A 19,575-nucleotide genomic window follows, 5' to 3' on the forward strand; every position below is an offset into this window, starting at 1 on the left:
TTCTCAGACACGGCGCTGGGTGCTGGGGCTCTGTGCTGCCCTGTGGGTGATATGGGCTCATGTGCTGAAGAACAGATGTAGGCAACCCCACCAAGGAAGGAGGTTAGTAAATACCCATTGGACCCCCCCCCCCCCCCCGCCCCACCAGTGCGCTTATCGAAACGAAGGTGGCAGAGACATCTCGGAAACAGGGAGGTGCACTGGCTGAAACAGGAATGCTCCGCCTGTGAGGATTACGATTCCTGGGAGATGAAGGATGTCCACCCCCACCCCCTGGGGACCTGGCGATCCTGAAGGGAAGTTCCCCAGCAGGACTGCTGACAGGCTAACTCATGACCCAACTGAGGAGTGCATCAGAGAGAGGGCGTGCAGTTACTGTTCCAATTTTATACTAGAAAACTGCAAAGGATTTCCTTTTTTTTTAAATATATATATTCCTGTAAGTACTGTGAGATTTTCAGGGTCGAGTGAGCTTTGGTTGGAAAGCAGATGAATGGATTTGGAAGCGCTAGTGTGTTGGGTACAAAAGCATCCGATGCCCTAAATAAACAGTGACCACTGATAATAGGAAAAGGGAAGCTTAGGTCTAGAGTAGGAGGGAAATCAATATGAATATGAACCTTTATTTATGTTTGGTTTCAGGGCCACACCCGGCTGTGCTCAGGGGACTATGCAGGCTGCTGGCGAGTGAACCTGGCGGGGCTGTGTGTAAGACAAGTGCCCTGACCACTGTGCTGTCTCCCCAGCCTGAATCAGTGAGAGTCGGAGGGGAGAGAAACGGCAGCCGAGATCTGGCACTGGATGCGGGCACGGCCCTGACCCATCCACGCCTTGCGGATCCTGTCATTGCTTGCCCAGCAGCATTACAAACAGAAAGCAAGAGTCGGAAGGAAGCCAGATCAGGCCCATGGCTGTTGGGACCACAGAATGTTCCAGGTCAGGCCATCTCTGGAGACCAGGTCTGTGAGCACCTGGCTTTTCACAGGCTCCCCCAGGCAATGCCTTCTGGGTGTGGAGAGAGGCTCCCCTATTCTCCTGATTCCTCAGGGAATGTGTCGAATGGCCTGAACGAGAGTCTGGGGACTCTTAACAAAAGCCCCGTGTTCGACTCAGGTCTCCAAGTGCAAGGAGGCTTTTATATATTTTTCTTTTCTCGGTTTTGGGCCACACTCAGTGGCCCTCAAGGGTCACTTCTGGTGCTCTAGGGACCATATGCGGTGCTGAGGGGAGCCTGTGTTGGCTGCATGCAAGGCAGCCTCCATGCTCTCTCTCTGTTCCCAATTTTTAAACCTTTTCTATGGGGGCTTGGTTGGGGTTCGTGCCACACGCAGTGGTGTTCAGGGGCTGGATCTGTGCGCAGGAGTGACCCCTGGCTATCCTGAGGACCATGTCCAGTTCAGGATTAGAACTGAGCTAGCCACAGGCATGCCAGCATCTTAACCCTCGTATTATCTCTTTGGCTATAGAGGACTTCATTTAAAAACATTTTTAAAAAATGAAGTCATCATGAAAGAACCAAGTTATTTGTGACTGGGTTTCTGGTATATTGTCTCAAGTCTAATCCCTAGACCTGAGTCCACTTCCATCCACCCGTTTTCCTACTCAAGAGTCTGCCTCTACCAGGAGCATCTTTTTTTTTTTTTGGTAAAGAGCTTTTGCAGTGTGGCTGACAGCACTGTTGCTGATGGGTTTCACACACAACGCTTCGGCCCCTTCCAGCACCACCTCCTCCTCCCAGTTGAACAATTATCTTTATCGCTGTAGTTGCTCCCTCCTTCCCTTATCCTCTGCTCCCTCAGTGGCATGTTTCTTACTGTCCATGCCACTGGAGCACAATATGGACATTCCTTTTAAAAAGACAGAAATTCAGCTTTCATTTGACCTGGCAACTCACTTATTGGAATATGACCCAAGGGCCCCAAAACAAAATGGAGAAAAACAAAATGGGTCTTCGTTTTCCTGTTTTGGTTTTATGGTCACATCTGGCAATACTCGGGGGTTACACCTGATTGTATTCAGGAATCACTCCTCGCAGTGCTTAGGGGACCATATGGGATGCTGGGGATCAAACCCGGGTTGGCCAAGTGCAAGGCAAATGTACCATCTGTCCAGCTTGACCTCCATTTTCCTATGGAGTCAATCTCCCCATGGTTATGTCTTCAGTGCCTGGAGAATTCAGAATCCCAGATTATCCAGGGGTTCGCCCCCTGGCTGGGACACAGCAGGGCCTGCGCACCACAGGGGCATCTGACACCAGCTGCTCATGTGGGTTCCATCATCTCTACCAAAAACCGCTTCATAGCAGCTCAGATAGAGAAGGGAACACCAAGTAGAGGATGTTGGAAGGACCCATTGGGGTTGAGAGATGCGAGCTGAAAGTAGACTATGAACTGAACGGGAGGGCCACTCAATACCTCTATTGCAAACTACAACACCCAAAAGGAGAGAGAACAAAAGGGAATGCCCTGCCACAGAGGCAGGGTGGGGTGGTGGGGGATGGGGTGGGGGTGGTGAGAGGGATACTGGGATCATTAAGAGAGGAGAATGAGCACTGGTGGAGGGATGGGTAAATGATCACTGTATGACTGAAATGCAAACATGAAAGTTCATAAGTTTGTAACTGTACCTCACAGTGATTCACTAATAAAAAAAACCAAAAAACAAAACAGCTTCATAGAAAGACTCACCTACGGAGAACACTTGTCCCTCCTACTGAATGACTACAGTGTATCTGGTTTAAGGATTCATTTGAGGGAGATTATCTGATTTATAAAATCATAAATAAGATCATCTTTCCATCTCATGCTCGGTAATCTGGAAACAATTTTATGGTTTAACTGAATTACAGCAACTGGAAACTGAAGCCACTTTCTCCCACGATGACATGTCTGAGGCAGGTTTGAATGTGAAAGGGAAAAATAGAGAAATGCAGTGGAAGGAGAGAAATTATGTACAACCCTGTCATTTGACAGCACTGGCAATTTTGCATGATAGTCATCTGAATATTAACAACGCAGAAGACGACTCTTGCCAATATTGCTTGGTTTAAGGTATTATGGGACTGGTATAATTACTGGTGAAAAGATGGTTTAAAAGTGATTTCATAAACGACTATCATTCCATAAGCCATATTCATGTGATTGGTATGTATGGGTAACTAGTCATTTAGTGCCTAAGTCAGCCTGGCTTCTATGAATCTTTTCAGGCCCAAGTATATTATTAATAAAAAATCCAAGTCAAGACCAGAAAAATGCTGATGCTGGTATTTAAATTCTTGTTTCTGCAATGTGTATTCCTGCAAAAAATGAAAAGATGAAGCAAAACCAAGATTGCGTGTGGTGAGACCTGTATTGGGGGCTCAGGGAAGAGAGGAGAAACTGAATGTGGGGGTGTACTCTCAGACATTAACTCCCATCTTTGTACTGTAGCACTGTCGTCCTGTTGTTCATCAATTTGCTCATCTCCATTGTTGAGACTTGTTACTGTTTTTGGCATATCAAATACGCCACAGGTAGCTTGCCAGGCTCTGCCGTACAGGTGGGATACTCTCGGTAGCTTGCCGGGTTCTCTGAGAGGGACGGAGGAATTGAACCCGGGTCGCCACGTGCAAGGCAAATGTCCTACCTGCTGTGCTATTGCTCCAGTTTTTAAATTGAAATTTTCACTTCTAACATCTTGAAGGGATCTGTTTTTGGAGGCCTCATTAAACCCAGTGAAGTCCTTGTTATTGTATAGGAAGGCCAATTAATGGCCATTAAAAGACATCATCTGGCCAGAGACACAGTGCAGGCCTCTGCTTGTCCCGCGGCTGCCCCAGGTTCTATTCCCAGCACCACATGTCCCCAAGCATTGCAGAGGCACCCCTGCAGGGCCCTGAACACCACTAGGCATATCTCAGGAAGACCCCTAATATCTCTGGGGTGACTTAAAGGCCATCCCCAGCACCACAGGCCTCAAGAAGCATCATATCCTTGGGGCCTCACATAGAACCACTGGCTTAGAGGGCACAGCCTGCTGGGAATCTCCCTGTGTCCCACCCTCATCTCCCCCTCCCCTGGGCAAATAAAGGAAAAGAAGTCAATGCTATAACATAGATGGAAATTCCCCTTAGAATGAATTCCCAGGAATGTGTTTGGAAATATCCAAAAGGACAAAGGGAGTTGCTGTCCGAGCTGATAGAATTTCCCCAAACAGACGGGCCCCCATCTTCTCAAATGGCTACTGGCATTGGTGGGGGAAGGTTGGGGTCTAGGGTGACCTGGCATTCTGACACCACCCTTGAGCAGCAGTGCACAGGTACTTTTGATGTTCTGGGATTTACTTCTTGCACCTGCTCATTCCCTGTCAAAAATGGTTCAATACCATCCACAAACATCCCTGAGCTGTGCGTCTGTGGAAGGTGCGGCAGGGGCTGAAGACCCAGCCGGGAACATGAACTAAGTCTCCTCATTCTTGGGCAAGGCTCTCTCTCTCACTCTCTCCTCTCCCCCCACCCCTTTCTCTGAAATCCCAGTGAACTGGAGTCCTTTAGTATTGGCTGTGTGCTACAGGCATTTTCTAGCCTGGAATGGTGAACAGGTTTAATAACCAGGGTTCTACTCTTGTTTGTTCAAGCCCTACTTTATCTGGTAGGAAGAGGGGAAATTCCAGAATAATTAAAGACACAGCTTTCAAACGAGTTCAACAGAACCCTGGAATTCCAATGATCTGAATTTGTGGGAAAGTTTCAACTATAACTCTGAGGCTGAACTTTCTATGTCTACCCAACATTAACCTATTAGAGAAAGAACTGTATAATTAGAGACATTTTCCACAAATGCCCAGGAATTTTACTCCCCTTTGAAGCCTCTAGTCTTAGGAGGTGACAGGGATGGAGCTGGTGGTGCCTGTGATGCTGTCCTGTGCGTGGATGGCACTCTGCCCACCACTCCATTATACGCTCCCTGGGATAATGATCACAGGACGCACTTTCTTTCATATTCTCAGTCCTTAGGTGAAGATGGGGTGCACAGGGAATAATGTTTATGAGGAACATCATTTCTAACTGCTGCCATTTATCATGTACAGGGGAAGCTAGGGGCTCTGGGAGGCCATGTTCTCCATTCTCCGCTGTCCCTTCAGTCGCCCCTCTGTCCCGCTGCTGCCCTCTGCATTAGTCTCGGGTTTTCTAGCAGCACCCAGGACACCACCATGCTTTAATGGCCACAGCACTGGAAATTGGCATCTCTGGCACACAACACCCCATATCCGCTGACAGCCTTGGCATCCACACAGACAGAGCTTTCAAGTTTGGCATCATGAAGCCTCAGACAGCTTCATATAGGCTCTGTCCATCAGTTCTCATAGGTACTGTCCAGATCGGAAGCTTCAACCCCATGCGTAATGAGCCATCCCCGCTCACCTCCAGGGTCCTCGTTCCCAGAGATCAGCCACTCCTCCACAATCATCCTCCCTTCACCCCCTCCATCGGTGTTCAGAAATTCCTTTCAGTCTTCCTGCTCCTCACCCTGAATCCATTCTCTCACCACCATCCTGGCTGTTTCCTCTTGCTTCTGGCCTCCTCCATGGCTGTGCCTTTCCTGGTCTTGGCTGACTTGCCTGCTGTCCCAGGAGGGGAGGAAAGAAGAAAGGATGGCTGTCTTGTCCCTGCTACTTCTTCCCACATCACTTTCCCCGATCAATGGTGGGAAGAGACAGGCAGGGGGGAAGATTGGGCGGGGGGGGGGTGGGGTCCTCTCACCAGACAACCACATTTTCCTCAAGTTCAGGGAGAGAATGACCAGCACCAACACGTTCATCTGGACACTAAGCATTTGACGAATGACCCACAGAGAGAAATGACCCAGAAGAAAATGGAGAAAATGGGCAAGAATTTGGAGGAAAACAAAGGCAGTTTCTTCTCTTTCTCTGTAAAGTCACTGAGGCATGGAAAGGATGGAAGATGAGAGAAGAGAGGATGCCACAGGCAGGGCCATAGAGACAAAGTGTTCTGTTCCCGCTAATGCACATGTCTGTGCATAAGGGTAATGGGGGATATGTTCCTTCAAGGCCTTGGGTGATGGTAGCTTGGCACCCACTTCCGTGCCATTGAGCCATGATCTCACAAGGCCACTGTGCTAGCCACAGTGGGCAAATGATGCCAAAGTCTTTCTTCTCAACCTTGGACTTGAGATGGTCCAACCGGAGTGGGTGAAATATGAGGGGATTGTGCTCTTAGGGTTCAAGTGCTCCCAGATAATGGGGAGAGAAATGTCATGAAGGGAGCTGGAAGGAATTGGGAGATTTCCTTGAAACCACACGATTAACAGGGTACATCAGAGTGATTAATACAGAATTTTTTAAAAAATCAGAAATACATGTAGAGGAGGACTGGATAGCATAGTGGGTAGGGCATTTACCTTGCATGCAGCCGACCCGGTTTCGATTCCTCAGTCTGTCTTGGAGAGCCCAGCAAGTTACCAAGAGTATCCCGCCTGCACGGCAGAGCCTTGCGAGCTACCCGTGGGGTATTCGATATGCCAAAAATAGTAGTAAGTCTCATAATGGAGACGTAACTGGTGCCTGCTCGAGCAAATCTATGGGAACGATGGTGCTACAGTGCTACACTTGGACTGGAACGATAGCACAGCGGGTAGGGCGTTTGCCTTGCACGCTGCTGACCCGGGTTCGATTCCTCCGTCCCTCTTGGAGAGCCCGGCAAGCTACTGAGAGTTCCTGCCCACACGCACAGCAGAGCCTGGCAAGCTACCCATGGCATATTCAATATGCCAAAAACAGTAACAAGTCTCACAATGGAGATGTTACTGGTGCCTGCTCGAGCAAATTGATGAACAATGGGATGACAGTGCTACAGTGCTACATGTAGGGGAAAATAAGCACAATAGAACCTGCAGAGGAAGTACAGGAAAGAGGGTGGCAGACCTTGGGGGTGCGGGGCAGTGAGGCCGAGACCCAGGCTGGGCACTGTGGGGACAGGGTGCCTGGCATGGAGTGGGACAGCCAGCCATCAAGAGCAGGAGAGGACCAGCTCCTGACCTCTGTTCCAGTGGCCCCATAGACAACCCAGGGCAGAACTCATCCCACACCTATCCATCAGTTAACCGCTCTGGGTCTCCGTTTCCTCTACACGACACCATGCCACAGAGCCCTGGGGAGGAAGGGCAGGGTCCCTGGACTCCACATCCAGGATACACACGGTCTCCTCTCAGTCCTTCAACTTCATCCATCCAGCCAAGAACTAGGCATAGTTCTACAGCCTGAGAGGTAGCAATGAATGAAATGTCGGCTGAGCCCCTGCAGAATGTACAGTTTAGGGGGTGAGGGTAAGTCTCTGAGACACGTAGCGAGTAAAGAAAAAACAGATGCCAACAGAGTGGCTGTGCATGACGTATACAATGGAACACACACATTTGTTGGTTTGCTTAAGGTGGGGCTGGGAATCGAACTCAGCATCTCACACAGTCAAGGCAAGTTCGTTACTATGGAGGGACTTCCCCTGGCCACGTCATACATGCATTTGAGATTAATTTAATTACAGAGCTGTGTATGCATAGGTTGTGCTGATGTGCAATAGTGTCAGGAAAGGCCTGGCTGAGCTGATGCCTGGCAGAAGGCTGCCCAGGGCAGAGAAAGAACAGCCGCCAACCCCTGAAGATGGTAGCAAAGTTCCCACAAGCTGCACCAAGAGAAGCCAGTGACCTTGACCAGGAAGGGCGTGCAGAGGAAAGCAGCGCTCCCACCCTTGTGAGGCAGAGGCGCCCATTCTGACCCAGCCGCCCAAGAACACTGCGCCTGAAATTCCTCCAAAGGGAGAATTCGAGAATGACAGTGTCTTCTAGCTGGAAGGAGCCGACACAGGCCTGTGTTTTCTTTCTATTCAGGTTCAGTGGTGTTGACTGAAGCCAAAAGGAAAGGCGTGGGCTGGCTGGCAGGTCGGGCAAAGCCCAGGCACACCCAGGCCTGGGTTCCCGGCATGCAGTCCCAGACTGCCAACGCGCCAGCGGCCTCCTGCCCAGCTAAGCAAACGCGCCGGTGACCGCTGCTTCCACCAGCCTTCCACTGAGTCCCCAACTAACTTCCTGTGCAGACTCAGGGGTTCACGAGTGGGCATGTCAGCTCACTGACCTCCAAGAGCAGCATCTCTCCCTCCCTTGCAAATGGGCTCCCCACTTTAGTGTCAAGCAGACACTTTAGAGAACATTCCAGATGGCAAAGAGATTTCTCACCCATCTTCCTCTACACAGCACAGAAGCCCTGAAAGGAGGAAGCTCTGATGCTCTGGAGATGGGGCTAAGATTTCCCAAAGGGACCCCCACATCCCTGGCTCCCAGCCTGGCCCTGAGGCCCCACCCCCCTGGAGATGACTCAGCCTCTCCCCCCCGGGTGCAGCCTGCTACATGAAATCACCAACAATTGCATTTTCTCTCTCTTCCCTGAGGATGTCTCCAGAGTCAGGCTTGGGTGGGATGTCTCGTTTGTATAGGTACAAACCAGTGGGATTAGCCGCTGGCTCATGCTCCCAGTTCATGATGCTCCTTCTGAAGAGAAAGGGTGTGAGAAACTGGGGTGAGATGACCCAGGAGGGGCTCCCATGTGGAACTATGCACCCCACTCCTACCTGCTTTTGATTTATGAAACTGAATGGTGGACGTGAGTAAATAACACAACAGCTTAGGAAATAGAAGGAAGATACTTCTTAGGCCTTCCCTCCAACATGTTTCTCTGTTCTGTTCATATGGCCTCCTTAGATGTCGGAGCTGGTGGGAGGCCGCAGGGATGCGTGGTCTAGAGAAGGAATAAAGGACAGATGCCACAAATTGGACTCGACGGGCTGTGGGAACTTCAGGAAGTCTCCCGTGCTCACTCCTCTGAAGTCTGGATTTGATGAATGACAGAGTTTCTGTGATTGCCCGGGTCTGAAGGAGTATGTGAGGGAGAGGAGTTATCACCGCTAGCCCGGCACCAAGGTAGCGGCCAATACAGACTTCTCAGATGTTCAATTTGGGGGCTCATTCCCAGTGCTGCTCAGGGAACCATGGGGTGCCGGGCATGGAGCTGGGCTCCCCCATGCAGGGCATCTGCTACAGTCCCTTGAGTCATCTCCAAAACTGTAGGTCTGATAGATATTTTTAGTGGCAAGGAGGTGGTGTCACATCCAGCAGTGCTCCAGGATTACACCCTCTTCTGAGCTTGAGGGTGGTTCATGGAGGTGATTGGGTGGGTGAGGGCTTCTATTGTGCTGGGGTTGGAACCGAGGCCCCTGGCATACAGAGAAGACCCCCCCAGCCTCTGTACCATTTCCCCAGCCTGCCATTCTGGAAAGTTTGACTGGAGGCTCAATCAATGTTGACTCTTCTTTGATGCTCCTTGCTCATGGAAACTCAAGCCCAAAATTCCATTATGGGAACATGTCATGTCCGTGATCTTGGCCCTCCCGGGGAGCTCTCACAAGAGGTGCTAACACATGACCCCAATATCACAGGGGTCCAGGGCAATCCAGCTGTGGGGCCACAGGACGGTTGAGTCCTCATCACAGGCTGGCATGGTCATGCTGATGAACCACCCCACCAACACTAAAGAAGCCAGTAGCCATCACTGATTCCTCTCTTTGGATTATTTCTTTTCATTGAGGAAAGAGGTGTCAGTGGGCAAGAAAAGGGGCTTAGAGGCATCTCACGGGATTTAGGTCACTCTGCTTGCTTCTGTTGTCAGCTGGAAGGCAAATATGACTGACAGCAGCACCTTGTGAATATTCAAAGCACATCCAGGGTGCATTTAATGTCCTCTAATGAGTGACACATGATGACTTCTTTGCAGCAATTGATTTTTGTGACAGTCACTTCACTGTTCATTTCTTCCTTTGGGGCCACATCTGGCAAGTGCTACTCCCAGCTTGGTGCTTGGTGGTCATTCTTGGTAGTGCTTAGGGGACCATGCGTGCAAACCGGCATTACAGTTCACTGAACCATCTCTCTGGCCTTGATTAAATTTTTGCTGTTGTTATTGTTTGGGCCACACCTGGCTGTGCTCAGGGGTCACTCCTGGCAGTGCTCCATATGCAATGCTGGGGATCAAATCCCGGTTGGCCACATGCTTTGGCCATCTCTGGATCCCCCTTTTAGTTAGGTTCCAGGAACATAATTAAACCCACAACCTCACACATGCAGGTTATCTGTTCTACTTCTGAGAGCCGCATCCCTGGCCCTCCTCTGGTAGAATATTCCTTGTGTAAGAGTAAGAGGCTCTTCATACATTTGCTAGCTGCTCAAGTACCACATTTATCAAAGAGCTGTTGTGCTAGGAGTGACTCCGAAATATAACCATTATAGCCATTTGTATCTCTCTATGCATAATAATTCAATATTTTATTGAATAAAAAATAGCCATTAATATCTATCCATGCATAATAATTCAATATTTCACTATTTGACTTTGAAGATTTGTAAAAATCATATCCAGATGATGTCACTTTTAATGCAGCATCACTGTAAAACATGTTTGGATTAAAGATCAGACTGTCTTCTAAATCTTCATCCTTTTTCATGGTACATATCCCTTCTTTTTTTTGGGGGGGGCCACAATTGAAAATACTCAGCTTACTACTGACTCTGAACTCAGCTCAGGGATCATACCTGCCAGTTCAGGGCACCATATGGGGTGCTGGGGATTGAACCTAGATTAACCTGGGCATGCAAGTCAATGCCCTACATGCTGTATTGTCACTCTGGCCCTGACACATCTGTTCTGTTAGCGTTCATCCTGACATTACCAGGAATGATCCCCGGCCAGAATGAGTGGGGAGAAGTGCTCCCTCCTTTGAATTCATAGCCATTACCATCACAATTGCTTCTTTGGGATTAATTATGTACAAGCAGTCCCCAAATTTTGATAGCCTCGGAACTAAAATGTTTACTTGTCCTTTCATTGCTTCACACTTGGAATACATGGTTGGGTTTCCAGCTGGCCTGCAGCAGCCTCTTTAACCTACAGTGTATTATTAGTCCTATCATTGTTCCTCGTTGTTTGTAAGGAGAACGTGTCCTGACTTTCCAACTGAATTTAGGGATGTTGGAACGGCACCCTCCCGCTCCCAAACTCCATCTCCCGACATATCCATAAAACTCCAGCCTCTGGGAGAGACCCAGTCCCTGTCTTCTATATTTCTGCTAAACTAGAAGACATTATCACTCTCAAGGGGACAAGAAGAGCACCCTGGAGCATCACCCGGGAATCAAATCTTATTGTTGTGGTTGCTTCTGCAAAAGAGCTATGCAGTGGAGTGCTGAGAGTCCCTAAGTTTCCCATCCTTAACCACTGCAGAGCTTCTACGTCTATATTACATTTTAAGGTTTATGACTGCTCTCTTCCTTGTTTATATTCCCAGCATGTGGGGACCACATGTAAGTTACTTTGTATCCTGCAAAGCATTCAGTCCCCTGCTAAGCACATAAGAGGAGCTCGATAAACCTTTATTGATCGCTAATTAGAGCTACCTGAAAATGCAGTTCAGACAAGAGCTGAATCATTTAGGCAATATTAGGCATCAAAACAGAAAACCTAATTATTTCAACTATAACTGGTTGGGTGGCTTTCTCATCAATCACAGACCTCAGGTGCAATCTTAAATTGATGCCCTAATCCTGGCTTGATTTTTTTTTTTTTTTTGCTTCTGAACCAAAGAAATAGTGCCATCCTATCTCCTAAAGTGAATTTAAGAAGTGCCTTTGATATCCCAAACATCCTAATTTGGATCTTGAAGCCCAGCTAATTTTATTCTCTGTTCACACTTAGTTTAACTCTCTCCTACACAACCTCCTCCTGATTTATGTTCCTCCTGGTATTATATTTAAAAAATTTTTTCCCAAAGGGAAATCTTGTATAGTGTTACTGGGACTATAAGCTACTGTAGCCATTACGGCAAATAGTATGGAGACAACTAAAAAAATTAAGACCAGAGGTATACCTTAAGATCCACCTCTGGGTTTTGATACAAGTAAATATGCACACTAATTCCAAAAGATCTTGGCACCGCTACATTCACTGCACGAATACTTAACAACTACCACAATATGAAAACAAACTAAATGCCTATTAATGAAAGGATAGATCAGGATATACAATATTCACACATACACATACTCTACTCCAAGGAATACTACTCAGTGATAGAAAAGAATTAAATCTGAAGAATTGTGACATGTAGGTGAACCTTGAGGGTGCTGTGCTAAGTGAACGAGGTCAGAGAAAACTAAGTATCATATGACGTCACTCATATGTTGCACACAAATCAACAAAACAAACAGCCTCTTAGATACAAAGAACGTATTGGTGGCTATAAGAAGAAGCAAGGGTTGGGGGGGTGGGTAAGAATGGCAAAGGGAGGTAGTGGTCATGTTGTACCATATAGAGATGTCCATTATAATGTTCTATTTAGACTGGAATATTATAAACCAAGGTATGACAACAAAAAGTAATGGGTTTCCTACTTCTTCAGGTAGATTCCTTGGTCTATAACACCTTTGTGTATTAGTCTCTGTTCAGAAGCGTTTAACAGAATGCTTTGCTCAAGCTCGGGACCCTCTAGGCACTAAGCTATGCCAACCACAACCTGAGGCACTTAAAATAATGGGTGGCTCCATCCTTCTCTAATTTATAGATGAAAACTGACAGGAACACCAGAGCAAAAGGTTATCAAAGGTTGCCCCCCACCACAACCTACTGTTTACAAGTGTTGGAACTGGGGATTTGAACTCTCCAGTCTCACTAGAAACCCAGGAGGCCATCTGAAACCCTGCCTGTTACTGCATCTTAATAAGTTGTTGGTGGCAGGCTGACTGCATGGAAGGAACAATGGCAAATTTTAACAATAAGGAAGTTGTTTTACAAAGATAAAGGGCAGGACTGAAGTAATTATGATCAAGATTCCTGTTTTTAATAAGTTACAATTTATATTCTTTAACTCTAGGGAGTTATTTTATTTCTCCACATTATTAAGGAGAAAAATCCAGATTTGAATTAGAGTGATGCTTCTTAATCACGATATTTTGCCTCCTGACAATGCTGGAAACATCTCAGACGGCATGAAAGGAACACATGTGAGTGTGTGAGTGTGTGTGTGTGTGTGTGTGTGTGTTTGTGAGTGTCTATGTGTGTGTGTATGTGTATGTGGAGGTGGTGGTGGGGTGGTGAGCTGACATTGCTACCAAGTGGATTTCAGGCAGAAGATGCCAATGAACATTCTAGAATGTTTTAGAGAGACCCAGTGCATCAATGATCTGGCCCCAACAACTATCAATACTGAAGATGCTAGCAATTCTTGTTCTAGAAAAACCCCAAATTTCAGTGCTTCGGTTTTTGTTTGTTCCAGGGCCACACCCAACACTGTTCAGGGCTTTCTCCTGCCTCTGTGCTCTGGGACTCCAGGTGGGTCTCAGAGCACGGTATGGGATGCCTGGAATCCAGCTCAGGTCACTGCATTCAAGGCAAGTCTCCAACCTGCTCTCCTATGGTTCTGACCTCACATAGCCTATTTCAGATGTAGCTCACTTTTAACTATACATCAGATAAAAGAGAAAAGAATTGAACATTTTTTCCCAGTTATTTAGAATTCCTTCTCTAGACTCATTGATAAAATCTTCTAAGGCCTGTAGTCAAAATGAACTTGATCTGAATTTAGACTTTCACCTAGTCCATTGTTAAGCCAAGGATCCATCCTACCCATTGTGCTCCCAACAAAATTTAGTTCTCATAAGGTGAGAAAATGATGTAAAATGATTAAGACAAGACATAAACTTGTTAGCATGTGGGCTTCCTCCTAGCCATGAAATTTCCTTCATCCATCCTTCTCCAGGTGGTCAAAATCAAAGATTCTGACTCCAAGGGTATGGAATCGTAAGCTAACTTCAAAAATCATATCCAGACACAGATGCCTAGGTAGGGCACAAAGCTCCAATGAGGATTCTGGACTAGCTTGTTCAACTTAGCCCCTCTAGGTACAGAACAGTATAAAAATATGATCTTAGTTTAAGTTCAGTGTGTCCTAAAATCAAGGCATTAGGAAGAAATCTGTTACACATTTGGAAGGAGAGCCATTAGTCACTTTGCAGTGAGCATGCCGGCATTCTGAGCGCAGAAAGACATTTGCCGTTAGATGATCTAATCTCTCAATAGGAAATAGCAAAACACAAATGCCTGGGATGCAACAGATTTTAAGGACTTCTTCATGTGCCATGAAGAGGAATAATGATGCAATTTGATGAAGTCATCAAATAATGAGGGGAAGAGGGCCTTGTGCATGAAGTCATCAGTCACACAACACTGTCCTGGACACTCCTCACAGCCACATGAGCACACTCTCTTCCCGGGACCTCTGCTCAAAGGACATGCTACCCAGTCACTTGTGATCATCTTCTAAGAGATATGCAAATTGGAGTCCCGAGTGTTCAAGGAGCTTGCCATAGTTCCTCTGTTCCATGGTCCGCAGTGAAGGGAGAGGTACCCTGGCAACCTCTATTACAGTTTGAGAGACAGCCTATTGCTTCCAGATCATCTCCACGAAACCTGACACAATGTCCAGAAAGTCAAGATGTTGAAATCATCTTCACAAAGGAAAGAGATGCCAGATCTTGGGGGTCAAAAAACAGGACTCAATCCAAGAACCAAAATGAATGTCCTCTGTCTTCATTTTCAAGTCCATAGATTGCTTATAAAAATCATGTTTTCTTTAGGGAAAAAAAAGTTGCCACTGGACGTTTCCCCAGTACTGAAGGAAAAGAAAGGATCTTTCTCTCTGGTTTTTGAACATCCTGCGGCTATGCGGCTTATTTTGTTGAAGAGTTCTGCTGAAACATGTAAGAATCCAGCAGTGCCCCCAGAAAAGCATCGCCTGGGTTTCTCAGTCTCCCTCCTGTGGTATTGTAGTTGCATTTCTTAGATGTAAACTTTTACTGGCGAGTTTTCTATAAAAAGTGCTCTTAGAGATTTATTTGCTTTTTAATATTATGAAATTGTGGCAGAAGATGGTTGGGCTCTATAGGAACAGCCTGTACCCATGCAGACTTTTAGACAGTGAGACTTTTAGGGGCCGAAGACTCTTTAAAAACACTTAATACTGATGATGTATTTCCAAAATAACATCACAAGATGGGTGAGGTAATGGACTATAAATTTTTGTGCTTTGGTAATTGTTTAGGTATTCTTGCTTTTGAAAATTTTTTCTTTGACATAGTTTGCACATCCGTTTTTTAGGAAGAAGAATCTTCCCCAAATATTCTCTTCTTCCATTCCCTATTTCTGTATAATTGTGCTAATATACTAGTGAGGACAGTTATATTTTAAATGGCATGTACATATTTAGCAGCATAATTATGAAAATTCTCTCATGTTTATGACCGTAAATATCCTTTAGGAGCAATTACTGAGCATCTAGTTCTGAAACAATTTTTGAAGCCTTCTTAGTTGAATTTCTCAGAATTCACTCTTTAACTCACTTTTCTGCTGGGTGCAGGTGCTCAGAGTTCTCACTTACCAGGCGAAATACTGTGCAGTGGTACAAAATGAATCAGGATGCTCGGCCAGTTACTGGCTTTGGGATCTTGAGCAAGTTAACCTCGACTCTCTGAGTATGTTTTGGCAATTGTGAAATAGTGGTGAGGATAGTATATAGTTCCCAGGGCTGTCATGAAGATGGCTTTGTATAATGTATGGAAATGACCTAAGATAGTGTGAGCCTAAGCCTTTACAGGCTTTCCGGTGTGGAAAAGGCCCTGTTAGGTGGGGGTCTTCCTCTTCCAATCCTATCCAGTTTTATCACATTTCAGTCTGGGCAGCACTTTTTAAAAAACATTCAGAATCAGAATTGAAGAAGTATGGCACATTTCAAGTTGCCTCCTATTCTAACCTGCCCTGGTAGCAACGGAGTGATGGGCAGGAGAGCAAAGAGCAACATTTTCGTACTTCAAATGCTTTGTTCAGGGAATTACTGGATATACACTTGAATCATGGGCCTCTGTTGAGTTAGCAGGGATTAAGGATGTTTGAACTTTTGGTAATTGTGATTCTATAAATAGAGTGGGGTGTGTGTGTATGTGTGTGTGTGTGTGTGTGTGTGTGTGTGAGAGAGAGAGAGAGAGAGAGAGAGAGAGAGAGAGAGAGAGAGAGAAAGAGCTGCACACTGGAAAACAGACTCTAGCCAGCTCATGAATCTACCACACTTGAATTCCTCCCTCTAGACATGAGTTGATAAGAGGTAAGAATCACCGTAGCAATATGTGTGAGACAAAATTCTTCCCCTGCGATTTCACATTATGGGAAATGTGAAAATGTACAATTACATTCATATTACAATAATGCTAAATCAGAATGTGGTACCGATGATAATGACTGTGTTTTAGGTGAAAGTGAATCTTTTACATCAACTTTATTAATACTTGGTATTCCTGAATTAAAATCATTTGGATTTTCTAAAAAGGGTTTCTACCTTATGAAAAGGAAAAGCCATAGATTTTTTTTTTCAGCTTGGGTGGAATGGAATTCCCTGAGGCTGGAAAAACTATTTTTTTAAAGAGGAAGCAGAGACCTTGAGAGAATATGGATGCTGCCGCAGCCAAATTTGATAACACTTTGATCAGGGAACAAAAGAGAGAAGATGCAATGTATAGAGGGGTCCTCTGTTTTACCTTCTTCCACAGCAAGTCACATGAAAAGCTGGGTTCGATGGTATTTGGAACTGATAGGGGGTGGATCAGCATGCACGGATGAACGGGGTCCAACGGAAGAAATAGACACATCCCTGGTCAAAATGTAATCGTGATGTGATTCTATAAGTAGAATGGTGTGTGTGTGTGTGTGTGTGTGTGTGTGTGTGTGAGAGAGAGAGAGAGAGAGAGAGAGAGACAGAGACAGAGACAGAGAGACAGAGAGAGACAGAGAGACAATCCAGAATCCAGCATGGGGAAAATGAATGGATCCCAATGGGCTTAGCAGAATCACACACAATCTCAGCCCTCTCCTGTCCACAGGTGGGCCAGCATGGGGTGACTGGGAAGGCAAGGAGGATGGATTCTGTCCCTCATTATTACTTCTATTATTTCTGGAACTAAACTCTTAGCACTCTCATCCCACTCTTCTCAATAACACACATTTCTAACCAGCACCCTCGTGAATGCACTTTCCAGGAAAGGCCCAGGGCATGTGCTTCCAGCCTGTCTTAGGAGGTTTCCCCAGCATTGCTTTGTGCTAATGAGCCCCAGGGTTGGTACCGCACCCCTCAGCTGCCTCCCCTCTCCAGGCCTATTCTGTTTCTTAGAATTGAATTTCTTACAGGAAATACGGTGAAATATGGTGATGAATACTTTCTCTCAATCCTCAGTTTTCTTATGCCTACATAATTAAGCATGTCATTACAACTATTGATTAGAGAGGATTAGAATTCATTGTTCCATAGATGATCCCCCAACTCCCATTTTCATTTTCTCTCCAGGTTCTCCTGAAATCTTTCAGCTGGGTAAGAAGGAATGACCCTTTCAGGATAAATTCTACTCATGAAGTCAGAGTTCTGGCTTTGAATATGAAAACATAAAATAATTCACATTCCACCTCCACCTTGATCTTTTTAGAAGTTTTTGCCCTGTACTGTATTTGAAGCTATCAAGGAATAGTAGCATTTTTGATGAGGAGTAGGGAACGAAGGTTGTGATGAAATAGCTGGATCTTACTTTTTACACCCCTGCTGAATTCCTTGACGGACAACTGGCAAAATGCTTAACCCCGATAATCCCTTTTGGATGAAAATTTTTTTTTTCTCTTTCAGGTCACACCCGGAGATGCTCAGGGGTTACTCCTGGCTCTATATTCAGAAATCACTCCTGGTGGGGCTTGGGGAACCATACAGATGTGGGATTGAACCTGGAAGATAAATGCTCTCCCTACTGGACTATTGCTCCAGCCGGATTTATTTTTTTATTAGATTTTTTATTATGATTATTATGTTGACTTTCTTCAACCACCTAATTCTAGAGAAATGTTCATCATACACAGTTTTTCTATTACTCAATAGTTGGGAGAGTTTTTCAAGAGGGAGTAGGAAGGTTTGGGATGGGTAAACTCTAACAATATGTCTATTAAAAAAGATATTTATGTATCTCAAATGTCTTATTCACTAGAAACATTCTGCCATCTCAGTACCACTCCAGAACAAGTATTAAGTCTACACCAAGCTCTTTTTATGCAAATGCATGTTATTTTATCACCAGAGATGACAGATGGTGACGCAGTCTTTGCATTCACGTCCCAAAACTAGATAAGAAAACAAAATCGCCTGTCACAAAGGAAAACTCAAGGTGTCACTTCAAGCAGCTCACACCTGAACCCACCCCTCCTGTTCTCAGTGGTGGATCAATGGCTGCCATCTTTCATTGAGTTGCCTGGTGGTTTTGGCTAATCATTACCTTCTTCCCACTTTTCAGACACACTTAACGACGCTCCCTCCAGTGGTCCACCAACCACAGCTGTGACTGTCCCATCAACCCATGGACATTGCCCTGCCTCACTTTCTTTCAGAAACTGTTGGCACCCCACGCTTGACATCCGGCCACCATCTGGCCTCTTGGTCTGACCTGTGTGCTGAGCAGCCTCCAACAACACACAGACGCACAGCACCTCCCAGGACCCAGCTTACCTGGTCTCTCTGTCTTTGGGTATGGTGGCGGTGCTGTAAGCAAACACTTGCTTTTCCACTAGAGGTGGCCCAAGGTCTACGAGGCCGGAGAGTCCTGGTGCGGCACGTGGCTTTTCAATATACACCAAGGTGCCCGGCTCCTTTTTGAAAGTCTGGCGGCTGGGGGAGGCCCGGTCTGGCTGCAAGGTGTGGGGAGGGCCGTGGGCATTATGGTGGGCATGCATGTCTACCATCCGCAGGTCACTGACCCGGTGAGGAGAGGCAGGCGGCGTCTTGGAGCCCAAAGTAGGTAAGTGGCTATCCGGAAACTTCCTTGGTTTCTGTCTGTACAGCGACTGCTCCATGTGCATTTCTGCTTGCAGAGAGGGGTTGCAGTAAGCGCTTGCTGAGCGAATGGCCGTGCGGTGGTAGGCAATGATGTGATCGGGCACATCCAGCGGGTGGCCGCCATGGGAAGAGGCGATGCTCATCCGTCCTTCGTGATACAGGTAAGGGTCGGCGTAGAAACCCTCGTTGCGGTACAGGGCGATGTTCTTGCCACTCATGTCTTCATCGGGCTTCACGTCTCTTCTTTCCAAGATGGCGCTGGGGCTGGGTGAGATGGATCTGGAGACTGGGAGGCTGGAGAGTCTGTCCCTGGGGATCGTGGCGTTGCCCGGAATCACCATGGTGCGAGAGCCCCCGTAGGGAATTCTGGATGGGGACGGAGGCATGGAATGGGGCACAGGAGTGGAGGGCGGGGAGTTAGGAATGACATGGGATGGATGTGCTGCGGATCCTGGCCGAGAGGCAATGCCATCGCCTCTTGCATAAGTGATGTCTCGCTGCATCTGAAAATGGAAGGAGAAAAAAATGAGAAAAATGATGCTGCTCTTCACGTTAGGGGAGACCTTGAGGCT

The 19,575-nt window shown here is 46.5% G+C and overlaps 1 protein-coding gene across 11 annotated transcripts in view; it reads right to left on the minus strand.

Annotated features, from left to right (window-relative positions):
• Positions 1-19,575, minus strand: part of KIAA1217 (KIAA1217 ortholog) — a 735,067-nt gene that overhangs the window by 44,828 nt on the left and 670,664 nt on the right. For all 11 annotated transcript variants that reach the window (XM_055117899.1, XM_004605356.2, XM_055117898.1 and 8 more), the window contains one exon: positions 18,677-19,506. In XM_055117899.1, the coding sequence (XP_054973874.1) occupies positions 18,677-19,506 (830 nt within the window). The remainder of the gene's footprint in view (positions 1-18,676; positions 19,507-19,575) is intronic.

Source organism: Sorex araneus, chromosome 9 (assembly GCF_027595985.1).
Source record: "Sorex araneus isolate mSorAra2 chromosome 9, mSorAra2.pri, whole genome shotgun sequence".
NCBI lineage: Eukaryota > Metazoa > Chordata > Mammalia > Eulipotyphla > Soricidae > Sorex > Sorex araneus.